The sequence below is a fragment of the Cavia porcellus genome, unplaced genomic scaffold (assembly GCF_034190915.1).
Source record: "Cavia porcellus strain 051 isolate PalLab524CR breed Dunkin Hartley unplaced genomic scaffold, mCavPor4.1 scaffold_15, whole genome shotgun sequence".
Lineage (NCBI taxonomy): Eukaryota > Metazoa > Chordata > Mammalia > Rodentia > Caviidae > Cavia > Cavia porcellus.
The window spans coordinates 46567862-46580596 of NW_026947498.1; the positions used below are offsets into that span (position 1 = coordinate 46567862).

A 12735-nucleotide genomic window follows, 5' to 3' on the forward strand; every position below is an offset into this window, starting at 1 on the left:
AAGATAATGAAGATGAGCCATGATTACACTATACTGGCTATGATGTTCACATGTTCAGAACTCAGAACTCTTCCAAAATCAACCTAATTTGATCTTTGCAGTATGTATTATGCATAGCCAGAGATAACTAGATTATTCATATCAAGTTATTTCTTTGTGGCCAGCAATGAAAGCTTAGATATAGTGACTTTACATTTTTTCAAATTGTAAGCATTTTTTATGATAACTACACTGAGTAACCTCTCCAGCACCAAATTCAGCAAATGTAGATGTAGCTAATAATGGAGTCAACAATTCTAGTGGATTATACAACTTTAAAATATGTATAAAATGCTTAGCACAGTATGTGAGAAATATTGGCTATTATTTAAAGGTCAGTTCCATTTTATGTCTTATGGTGGATGTCATTTTAAAATTTAACAGAATTAGAATTCTTCTCCTGTTTAGTCAAGAGTACCTTCAAGCATCAAACATAAATTAAAATATTGAAACTATATTAGTGTGTATTATGTATTGTGTTGTAAATTAATTGCATGTCATTTTAATCTAAAGTCTAGCATAACCAGAAAATAGAATTATAATGAACAGTAGTCATTATATTCTTTTTTGCTTAAACACTAGTAAGTAATTGGAGAATACTTAGCTTTGGAAACTTTTGCTATATTTAGCATAAATTTGTGTGGCTTGTATTTGTTTTTTTGTTTTAGTTTGTCCTAAGTGGGTAAAACTTCGGAAAAACCACAGTGAGAAGAAGTCAGTCCTGATGCTGATCGTCTGCAGCTCTGCCGTCCGAGCTCTGGAGCTCATTAGGTCAGAAGCTTCACCAATTCCTCTTAAGTGTCTAAGAAGTAACTAATGTCTGGCAACCTGATGTTTGGAGCAACAGCAATGAATGAAACAGAGCCTCTGCCCTTGTGGAACTTATGTCCCAGTGGGGAGGAAACATGCATATAATGTGCAGTAGAGTGATAAGTTATATAGAGAAAAAATAAAACATGGAAAAGGAACAAAAGTAGATGGGGAGAATTTATAAAAGATGAGTCATAGAAACCTTCTCTAAGGAGATAATATTTGAGAAGAGGCTTGAACAAAGTAAAGGGGAGAACCAAGCAACTGTCTGGGAGGACAGTTAGAACAATCCAGTCTGAGTAGACTGGCAGTAAACAGAAAGACACTAAGGCAGAATGCCACTGGAGCATTGTGAGTAGAGGACTTTGGGGATTTGAGTCATCATCTTAAAGGATCTTTTCCTGCTGTGTGGGGAAATACCCTGTGGAAGGCAGGGGTAGAAGCATGCCAGCAATAACCTGTTAGAAGGAAAACTGGGGGAAACCAGGTCTGGTCAGAACAATAGTAAGACATGGTAGAATGCCAAAGAATGAACTTACCAAAATCTGTTTAAAGAAAACATCATATGAGATATGATCAAAAATTACAGTATTTTTTAAATTTATTACAGTAAAACACATACTATTTATCCTCCTCAACGTACTTCCACTTGCTTTGAACACACTTATCACATCTTTACTTCTGCTTTTTGAAGCACCTTTCGGAACTGAGATCTCTGGCTGCCTCAGTGTCCTAAATGGATGCAGTTGTGACTTTTATGGTCATTTTGACTTCAGGGAAGAGCCAGAAGTTTGCTTGGTGCTGGATCTAGTGAATAAAGTGGATGGCAACACACCATAATATTTTTATTTAGCAGAAATTTACTATAAATATTTGATCAGTGCAAAATGATCAAAAACAGGGTGAATGTTTAAAGTTTTTTTTTTAACAGTTTTACAGTAAAAGACACATTTCCAAGACCCGGAGAATAAGTGTGTTCAAAGTGAGGGGGAGTATCTTGAGGCTGATAAATGGCAGTGTGTCTTTTTTTTTTTGTAATAACTTTAAATTTATACATTCACTACATTACTTTATCAGCCCTTTAGTATGGAAGAGAAACAATCTTGAACAAAGAAAAATGTGTGCCATATTCTTGAATGAAAGATTCAATATTATTACATCTGTTTTACTTAGAATAATTAGAAATTTCATAAATTCCCAATAAAAACCCAATAGCATTATTTTTTAGCATTATTTTTAACACTAAACTAATTCTAAATTTAAACAAGAAAATATGCAATTAAAAATGAACAAGGAAATTGTGAAACAATACTAACAAGAGGATACTGTTCCTATCAAATATATATTACAAAGACTCAATTATGGAACCAATATGGAATTATCACCTCTTGACAGATCAGATAAGTAAAGTTGAAAAATAGACCTAAATGCATATGAAAATGTAGCATGTGGCTAAGGTGAGAAATATAGATTACCTAACAAATTGGTTTGGAGCACTGCATAGCCATCTGTAAAAATGAAGTTGGATTTTATATCTCATTTCTTATACTAAGGTAAATTTCATAAGGACCAACCATTTAAATGTAAAAATTTTATGTTAAAACCAGTTTGCCTATGTTTTATGTACCTTTTCATTTATTGCATTTTTGTGGAATATACAAAAAGCTTCCATTGATTTAGGGTAAAATTCAGCTCCCCAGAGAAGAACCAAGAGAGTAAGATGGAATTTACTCAGGGTAACCCTCTCTGGCAGCCAGGTGCTGAGTCATGCTCTGACAGGAAACAAAACAAAGGAAAATCCAAGTCAGGAAAAAAAGGAATTTGGTCAACTACACTAGGTTGCACTATTGTAGCCCCATAAAAGTTATTTGTACTGTGTTTTTATAAATAAAATTATCTAATCATGTTTTGAATAATGAAAAACATAGTTGTTAAACTTTAACAGCTTTTCCAGTTTTCCTCTCTCTACTTAAGCACACACACTAAGTCTTATCCCACTCCCAGTAAAGCAGGTGTTTCTTTCAGCTTGCTTCCAAACTAACTGATTTTCAGTTCCCCATTCTCTGAACAGCTGTATTTGTTGGTCCTGAAATCAGTGCACATTGATTTTTCAGGGCTTTTAAAAGCCAACAACCACAGAATTCATCTCTGATTGAAATAATAATGGCAAAGAGAGGTTGACCTAGAAGTTACCTCTTAGAAATAAGTTGTCAAATTGATTTGAGTTTTTACTGTATATAAAGGGGCATAGCAGCACTGTGTTGTCACATTTCATTTACAAATTCTCACTGTTTTACTGTGTTCCCAATAATATTATGACTTGTGTCAAGGTGATTTCTGAGCAGGCAGAATAAGCTATGCTTATAAAAGCTAATGTTCAGTAATTCTAACTTCTGCAAGAAAATCCATTCTCTTGAGGGATATGAGCTGTTAAATTGTTTTTCTAGTTAACAGAGAAAACCTATATGTAAGTAAAACCTCACATGGAACAGAACTTATATAACGTGATTCACTATTTTGCAAATTTGTGTATTCCTCCTGGTCAGTGATATTTCTCAAAACATAATGATATATAAAATAAAGTAAAATTCCTATGTTAGGTTATCTCCAAATATCAGTTAAAAGATTTTATTTTTGTTCATTTATATCCATGTCAACTCAAAACAGAATTTTTGGTGATATGGAGAAACACAGACAACAAAGGAGATACTGGTGATAAAAATGATGCAAAGTTAAAAAGTTCAAAAAATCAGGTTAAGTAAGAGTTACTGTTCCAGATCACTTCCATAATGTCCTATTCAATTGTAGGCCCAATTTCTGTAGGCCTTCACATTCTCACAGCCAGAAGAAGTCAGAAACATTACCAGCTGCAGACTCATGGTCTTCTTTGGATTTAAAAACAGTTCCTTGAGAATTACAGCTTTGTCAGTAATGACATAGTGAGAGCATCATCGGTATCATCTCTACAAAAACGGGCAGAGGTTGTAATGTGGCCATTTATAGAGTAGCCACCGGTAAGGCTGAGGGCCTGCTCCCCTACAGCTAGTGAAAGCAACTGTGGAAGGCACTGACCAGCACGCTCTTGACCCCTTCCCCAAGAGCTGACTGTCTGGCTGAACAGAGCTAGATCCAAATTATTGAATACCTTGAAACAACACAGATATTTAGGTCAAAGTTGTAAATCATCAGTCTGACCAAATGTGCCCCATAAGTATTTTGTATCTAAAACATTTGAATGAGTTGCCCATCATTAAAATTAGAATGCACATGTTAAAAGATTTTTGGTTTCTCCAAAAATCAGGTCTCATAACCCTGGGCCCATAATCTCATATCTTAGTAACAGCCTTAGGTGAGACTGACTGATTCCTTTACTGGGGTTCCCCTCCATCATCACACCTACCTCCCTGATAGCCTCCGTCATTTATAATGCCTGCCTGATCTCACAGCCCAAAGTCAGCCGGTCCTTTGTGTCTGTTTTTAGTTACTTTTTTCCTTCTATGCTTCCTTCTCCATTCCCTTTCTTCCTTCTTTCCTTTTGGCAGAAGCATTTCCATAAAAGAAATTATGTATAGAAACTCAGACTACAAAATAAAAACAATGGGACTGCTCTGATAGAAGGATCCAACCCTTCTTCTCTGTCAAGTCAGCCCATGGGATTCCTTCACAGCCATGATACACAGACCTTTGTAGGTACTTATAGGCTTTACAGGCTATAAATGCCTTTATGGGCTGACATTGCTTTTCTAAGATTTTTCTTGCAAACAACTTTGGGTAAGAACCACATTGCAAAATTCAAAGATAAATTCTCCTCATAGGAACATGAGAACTCTGTATGGTTACGGAAGGGCAGATCCACAAGTTTCAAGCATCAAAGAAACCTAAGGTTAACCTTCTGTATAAGAGAAGCAAATCAGCTATGTGCCTGAATAAAAGCCACCCTAATTCTGACATTTCTGTTTTGGAGACATGGTCTCACTATGTTGTCCAGGCTGACCTCAAACTCAGTATTTTCTTGCCTTAGCTCCCAGAAAACTAGGACACAGGCTAACGTACTCAACGGGCAATTCTAATTTCATTATAGAGATGGGGCAACCAGAAAATTTCAGAATATTTTTGTGTGGAAATAAACATATGCATGTGCACATACATACACACACTTTTTAAATAAAGCTAGGTATATTTTAAATAAAGCTAGGTATATTTTGTAGTAAACACATCCCACAATCAGTTTGTTTTTGTTTTTTGTTTTTTTGTCTTTTTCTTTTTTATCAGTACCGGGGATCGAACTCGCGACTGCCTGCTTGCAAGGCAGGCACTTATGCCGCTGAGCTAAATCCCCAGCCCTCAGAATCAGTTTCTTATGCATTAATCTTTTCATTAGGTCGATGACAGCATTCAGAGGCGACAGCAAAGTTATAAAATTGTTTGCAAAACATATAAAGGTAAGCAGGGGTCTGTGGTTTCTGATGGGGAGCTGTACATGATCCCTACGGTGTACTCCCCGACCTCAGCTCTTCCCTTTGATCTCTTCTCCCACTCTCCTTAGCAAATGTTTTCTTGATGCCTTTTTATATGACACATTTAGCAACCATTCTGGTTTTCTATGAATTTCATATTTCTTCATACCTATCTCTCCTGCAGCAACCACTGCTTTGCTTTGCTGCTTTCTTGTATGGGTGACATTTGATTCTTGGATTCTTGAGGGCATACCAATTTTCTAGGGGATTTTCTTCTTTTTCCTGGAAGTTGATCCTAATCAACAGTAGCCATATTTGTTGCCTTTCTCCTGTCCTTAATTTTGAGATAAAGTGCTCTAAATTGGCCTGTGACTGTGTTGTATTGTTTGCTTGCATTTGTTTTGTTTTCTAAGGCAAGTCATTGCTATTGTTCCCCAAGCTGGCCTCAAATTCATGATCCTCCTATCAGCCTCCTGAGTACAGGTGGTAGTGCACGCTACAATACCTCGTGGATTATACTTTTTAAATGATTTTTCCTTTCTTCTTTTCCATCCTGGAATAGGTCCAGGAGCAGGTAAAGTTGTTGGAGAAGCGTGTGGTGCATCTGGGTGTAGGAACTCCAGGAAGAATTAAAGAACTCATTAAACAAGGTAAGAAAAGAGGACAATGGTACTGCTACCCAGACCAAGGAGTTTGCCTTACTCTTAGGTGAAGTTAGGAAACTATATGTCAGATGTAGAGAAAAGGGACCTCTCTGTTAATTCCCCAATGGGAGGCTGAAATATTAGTCTCTGAAGCCACCCAGTGAATAAAATACCGTGAGGAGTGATAAGGACTGTGACAAACGCATTTGCCCACTAAACATTTAGAATTCTCATTTCTGTAAGAAGATTGTCGATCCACAGGGCCTTCGTCTACCAGTTTGCAATGTCTGGAATTTGTAGAGCTGAATGTATTGAGTAGTTTCCTGTCAGATGATTGAGTCTTGCTTACCTGAGATTCCATTCTGTTTGTAGCTGATATATAAAATATATTCAAATAAAAAATGCAGTTTCTATGGATATTCTAGAGTATTCCTTACCTACTGTATTTCTCATTCAGTGCTATACCCACCAACTATTCCAGACAACCTCCATCAGAGAATTTTTATAGTTTATTGAATTTCTCAAAGTCTAATAATCTACTAACCTGTTGATGATCTTGTTACTTATTCTATCTACCAGATTTAATTTCTTCTTTTCACTGCTCATTTCTAAATTACTTGGTATAGGTAGTAATAGAACTTTCTTTTGTCACTGTCTAGGGGCATTCCTGAAAAATTAGTAACTCAGTCCATAGTTGATCATTTGCCAGAAAGCAACCAAAATCTAAAACTACTGGTGTTTCTTTACAGATAAAAATCATCCAGGATTAATTGAACACATTGTATACAAGAGTTCTGAATAAATATAAAGTAATATGAAACATGGCAGCCTCTGACAAGAAAGGGAAATATTTTTTGAGTTCCTACTTACACAAACTTATGATGCTGTCTCATTTAGTACTCACAACATCCTTCCTGCTCAGCACTCTGAATTTTTATGAGAGAAAAGTGAAGCGCATTAGAAGGGTAAAGTGACCAGAAAGGCCTGTCAATCTCGGCCTTTCTCTTAGGTGATCTCTTGATCTAGTTGAAGAGCTCAGTGTCATGAGAATGAAACAACATGAGACAGTAAATGCCAATGAGTACTTCTAGGTCCTGTGATAGTTGAAGTGGAGTCATGGTTGTTAGGTTGCTCTGAATTTGCAGGAAAATATCTTTGGTCTTTGAAGTATGGAGGATTAAGATGGGCAAGAAGATTAGAGGACAGCCCACTTAGCAAAGGTGAGACAGATGCTTATGGTATATCAAGAGGAAACAGTGAGTGGACACTACCCTGTGGCAGTGAAGTGCCTCTAGTATGAACTCAGACAGCAGAATTCAAAGACCAGGTGGCAACTTACTTAACCTTCCTAACCATGTTTCTTTATTTGAATGACAAAGATAGTCACAGTACCTACCACAAGGATTCTATGAAAATAAAAAGGCAAGAAAGAGCTCAGCATAATGTGTCAGAACCTGAGTACTCAAAAAGTACTGAATAGACCATCATTTTTCTTAGAGAGTCCTGGACTACAGTGCCTGTGTTTCCATGGAAGTCATACTGTAGAGGAGGACCTTGAATAATAAGCTGAGGATGTTAGATTTTTGTTTTGTGGATACAGGAAGGCATTGAAAGTTAAGGACCAAATGAGAGGTTCCAATCATAGTGCGATGGCACACGGATTTGGGAGATCTTGGCTGTGTGGACATCAGGAGGGGTGAGGAATGGACTCTCAGACTGACTGCAGCCTTCTATTCACTTTTCAGCTGAAGATTTACCTCTCCCCTTTCTGAAATACAAGACTTGTTTGGTTTGGTTTGGTTTGGTTTGGTTTGGTTTGGTTTGGTTTGGTTTGGTTTGGTTTGGTTTGGTTTAGTTTAGTTTAGTTTAACTTAGTTTAATTTAATTTCATTTAGTTGAAATGAGGACTTACTATGTTGTTCAAACTGGCCACACTATGTAGCCCAGACTGCCCTCAAACTCACAGCAATCCTGCCTCAGCTTTCCAAGTCCCAGGGTTACAAGCATGTGCTACCATGCCTGGCTGAAATACAAGATTATTATGTTTCACCAGGTAACCCTTTCCCAATTCAGTAGGACACTTTGGTCTGTATACAAGAGAGACAGAAAGAAAAAGAGAGAGACTATCCAGGCCATTGAAATTAGATTTCTATGCAGTTGCAAGAGCTCAATATGAAGGCTCATTTTCTGTGGAAAATTGATTTAAGGAGCTGTTGAGTTTTATAATATTAATGAAAATAACTTGTGAACATGATTAGATAAATGTTTTTATATTCATTAACCAAGGGTGTCAGGCTACATACAAAGTTTTTAAAAGAATAGCCCAGCACTCTAGAAACTGAGACTCTGACAAAGTGAGACTGACAGCATATAGCTAATTTTATGTAGTTGTTTATGACTTTAGATGTTTATGTGGTTGAAATATAAGAAGAATTTCCACACATTGGAAGATACCCCAATTACAGTTGCAGCCTGAATTTTGTTTTAATTTAATATTGAAAGACATTTTCTAACTATTAAGTCATGAAAATGCAAAAGGTGCAGAAAAAATCATTTCAGAAACAATCTGTTATTGGTTGTAATGAATGTATTTCCTTTCAGTCTTTGTTCTACACATTTATATATTTTTATAGAGCAGACATCATAGTACATCTCAGACCTTTGTAACCTACAGTTTTCACTTACTATATCTCATCAGACTTTTCATAAAATAGGTTTATGTTTTCCTTTATAATATCTGTATAAATATCCTATGATAAAATTATATTTTCCAATATTTTTACAGTAGGCTAATTGGGTCTCTTCTGATTTTTGTGATTACAGTGGTACCTCTTTCACGAACCGAGGTACCACAATATACATAATACTGCACTGATCATCTTTGCAAGTAACTATGTTTAAGTTTGTAGTGTTTCTAGGGAACATCAGAGAAGGAAAACCATTTTGTTAAATTAAAGCTCTTATTATGTAATGCCAGCTTTCATTCCAGACTTGCTCAACTTGTTTGCTCTCCCACCAGCAGTGAGTTACTTTTAAGGAAAGACTGACACACCACCCCCTTGTCTTCCCCAGTTTATTGTTTTAATTTTGCAGAGAATTTTTTAAATAGAATATTTTAATTACAAGAGATGTGAGAAAGTATTTGGGGCAGAGAGAGGAATATTGATACAGCTAAAGGAAATGCTGAAGGGAGGTGCTTCAGGCATTGTTTGCAAGTTTGACAGCCAACAACTTGGAGTGGTGGGAACAACTGTGTGCCAACTCCAAAGCCCCGAGACCTCGACATTCCCTGAAGTTCCCTTTGGCCCTCACATTCAATAATTGTTTTTTAGATAGCCAGGAAAACAGGGGATGGAGTCCAAGTTAGTGATCACCCTCATCAAAAGATAGCTGACTTTGAATGGAGCCTACTCATCCGGACTTCCTTTTCCACCTAAAACCCACCTGCCTTCAGCCTTCTCCTCATTCATCTCTTTTATTATTTGGACTCTGTTGCACTCTACCCCTCTGAAAAGATACTGCCTCCAGCTTCAGGATAGAGCTTATCACATGTCCAGCAGGAAGAAGGTGCTGCATTCTGGGTTTCATGAAATTGAAGCTTGGCCAGCCAGTGCCTGAGTCTGTGTGGGCCAGGCTTAGCCAGACCCTCTGCCCTCCTCAGAAGTGGTGAGAAGAAGCAATCCCCACCTGGGAACCAGTGCCATATGCTGGCTGCTGCAGGAGTGGGAACAGCCAGACCACAGCTCCTTCTAGTGCGCACACTGGCAAACAAGCAGTACCAACCAAACACCCACCCCCATAGGCAACTGCTGATCCAGAGAAACACAGGCTGTGATGATGGCTATGGAGGTGAAATGCAATTGGATGCCTGTGGTACTCTAGTGTTTCACTGTCCTTGCAGGTCTAGGGTCAGCGCCTGATCATCTGTTCAGAGGATAATGGTACACAGTGTGGCATCTAGAGGGTGCATCTCCTGAAGGTGGTAGCCATCATTGATAACCTGTTGTCTTGTTTTGAAGTCATATATCATTTTCATTGCTTTGTTGGGTTGGATTTTATTCTGTTTTGTTTGATTATGTTAAATCTAGTGGCAGGAGCAGCTATTTCAAAGATAACAGGATACACTATAGTAGCCATTTTGAATTTACTGTTGTCTTATTTAGAAGTCCTTTATGGCACTCATTGTTTTATTTTTATTGCTTCTATTCTATTCTGTTCTGTTTGATTTTTACTATATCTAAAGGTATCTGCAACTATTTAATCATTTTATGTCATGAGGTCTTTACTTACAAAGCTTATTTACTGTCTCTTGCAGGTGGCCTTAACTTGAACCCTTTAAAGTTTCTGGTATTTGACTGGAACTGGAGAGATCAGAAGTTGAGGAGAATGATGGACATTCCCGAGGCAATTGTCTTTTTTACCTTTTTTATTTTTCAATTTGAATTTGAGTTCAAACATAGCAATAGTATTGGATGTGGGGAGCCAGCACATTCTGGCTTTTGAAATGATTTCTGTCTTTTAATTCATAGGTAACTACAGTTGCATAGACCACCTCATCCCCTTGCACATCTGCTTTCTTGCTCAGTAAATGACCAATGACCCCGTCTCTCCTGGGAAAACATATACACTTTACCTTTGACAGCCTGGAAGATTTGAAGGACTTAGAACTTTTCCCATGCCATCTTTGCCTTTCTTCCTCATCTGTGTAATTTTGGTGGAAGGAAAGGACACAAACTTGCTTCATTGCTGGCATCTCCACATCCCCCAAAACCCACTTAAATTTAGAAAGATATTTTGGTTTTGTGGGATGGGAAAATTCCTTGATGTCTCTGTGGATTAGAATTGGATGTTTAAATGCCTGTGGACCACAGCATTAGTTCATTGCATATTTATGAAAACCATTCATTACTGTCATAATGTGAAAAATTGATTTTGCTGCCACCATGTGATTACCCTCCCATAATAACAGGGGATCAATTTTTCAATCTTCTCTAATTTTTTGAAGTAGCTGTTAGGAAAAAATAGAGGGGAACTACTCAGTAAGAAACATGGCTGCCTGTCACCAAGCAGGAGTAAATATTGGCAGTAACTGTCAAAGAGACTTGGAATTACTCCTCCAGACATGCTGAATGAATCAGTTTACCACATGAATCTATGTCCCTAAATTAACCAAACCAGATTTATTGATGAGTTATATCAGACATCAGCTCACATTTAAAAACAATTCACTCAATTCCCTACACACAGAGAAAGAGAGAGACATACAACCTTGTAGTGTGTCCCCCGGTTTTAATAAACTAGTTAACAAATTTGAAGTTAAACACATGAAGAAGCTATATTTAATAAAAAGTCTGAGTAATCTACTAGTTTTCTGGTTATAATGAGAACTAATTCAAGACAATTTTTGTCATCATGGTGGGCATACATGTATTCTCAGGAGTGTGGGAGGCTGAGCTAGAAGGATCACAGATTTGAGCCCAGCCAGGTGTAATGGCTTATCATGAGGCAGGAGAATCACTGTGAGTTTGAGGCCAGCCTGGGCTCCAAATTGAGTTCAAGGTCAGCCTAAACTCCATAGTGAAACCCTGTCTCAAAATGACAAAAAAAAGCCAAGGGACATAGCTTAGTGCAAAAGCCTGGGTCATTCCCCAGTACTGTAAAAAAGCATTAACCTAAAGCAATAAAATTGAAACATTATATGTAATCTAGGTTATAGACAGCACACTTTGGAGTTTTTAAACCATGATTGTATGACATTTTACTTTGAATGGCTTAAAATGGAAGGATACTGTAATGAAATTGATGTTTTATGAAGTGACTCTTTCTTTTTTCATGTGACTATTTCAATTTAGAATCAAATGTGGGTTAGAACTGTTGCTCACTGATTCTGACCATAGCAGATGTGTAAACACTCAGGGGCCCAGGTGGTTGAACTTTTTTACCAAAACCATCATTACTTAACCTTAACCTTTTTTCTCTTCTCTCTCTTTCTCATTTAGATAAAAAAGGAGGTTTTTGAACTTTTAGAATTGGGAGTATTCAACCTATGTAAGTCAGAATCCTTGAAGTTGGGCCTTTTCTAATCCTGGATCCTAATGAAGATTCCAGTTTTCGCAATAGAATTTGCATCTTATTTAATAATGCAGGTGTATTACAAGCACTCAATAAATCAACTATTAGTTTTTGTTATGTTAACCACATCACCACATGCATCACTGGGAATGCTTGTTTGGGAAGTCTCTAAAATAAATGAATCTGTGTTTTTGCCTACTGCCTCATACAATAAAGAATCACCAGCTTGTATGTGAACTTTGTTGAGTGAACTGAGTTCTTTTTCATTGTCTTATCTTTCCCTGTGACTATGTGAGAGACAAAAAAGAATAGCTGAACAACCTAAGGAAAGCCCCTTCCCTCTCTGTGCCTCGGTCTCTCTTCTGCTTGAAAATGGGAATGCCTCACAGGATTGTTGAAAATTTCATGAGATGGTACCCATAGGGCAGATTTATAAACTGAAACAGGGTCCCAACATGAAGAGTAACTAGTACGCACCACAGATATGTGTGGAAATTTATGAACATATATTTATAGCTGTCTTACTCTTTTTTATCACTTGGACAGAGCACCAAATTCCTGCAACTTGAAAGAAAAGAGATGTATTTTGGCTCTCAGTTTTAGTTCATGATCAGCTGTCGGATGCAAGAGGTTCTGTAAGCAGGGAGAAAGGGAAGGAGCTGGAGAGGGAGCAGTTCTCTTCCGGATCATGCTCTAGGTCTCACATCCTAAGA

At 37.4% G+C, this 12735-nt stretch overlaps 1 protein-coding gene across 3 annotated transcripts in view; it reads left to right on the top strand.

Annotated features, from left to right (window-relative positions):
* Positions 1-12259, top strand: part of Cmss1 (cms1 ribosomal small subunit homolog) — a 341586-nt gene extending 329327 nt beyond the window's left edge. For all 3 annotated transcript variants that reach the window (XM_063224828.1, XM_013151732.3, XM_063224829.1), the window contains 5 exons: positions 708-810; positions 5231-5291; positions 5869-5956; positions 10266-10354; positions 11950-12259. In XM_063224828.1, coding sequence (XP_063080898.1) covers positions 708-810; positions 5231-5291; positions 5869-5956; positions 10266-10354; positions 11950-12033 — 425 coding nt within the window. In that variant the 3' untranslated portion in view covers positions 12034-12259. The remainder of the gene's footprint in view (positions 1-707; positions 811-5230; positions 5292-5868; positions 5957-10265; positions 10355-11949) is intronic.
* Positions 12260-12735: the final 476 nt, after the last annotated feature.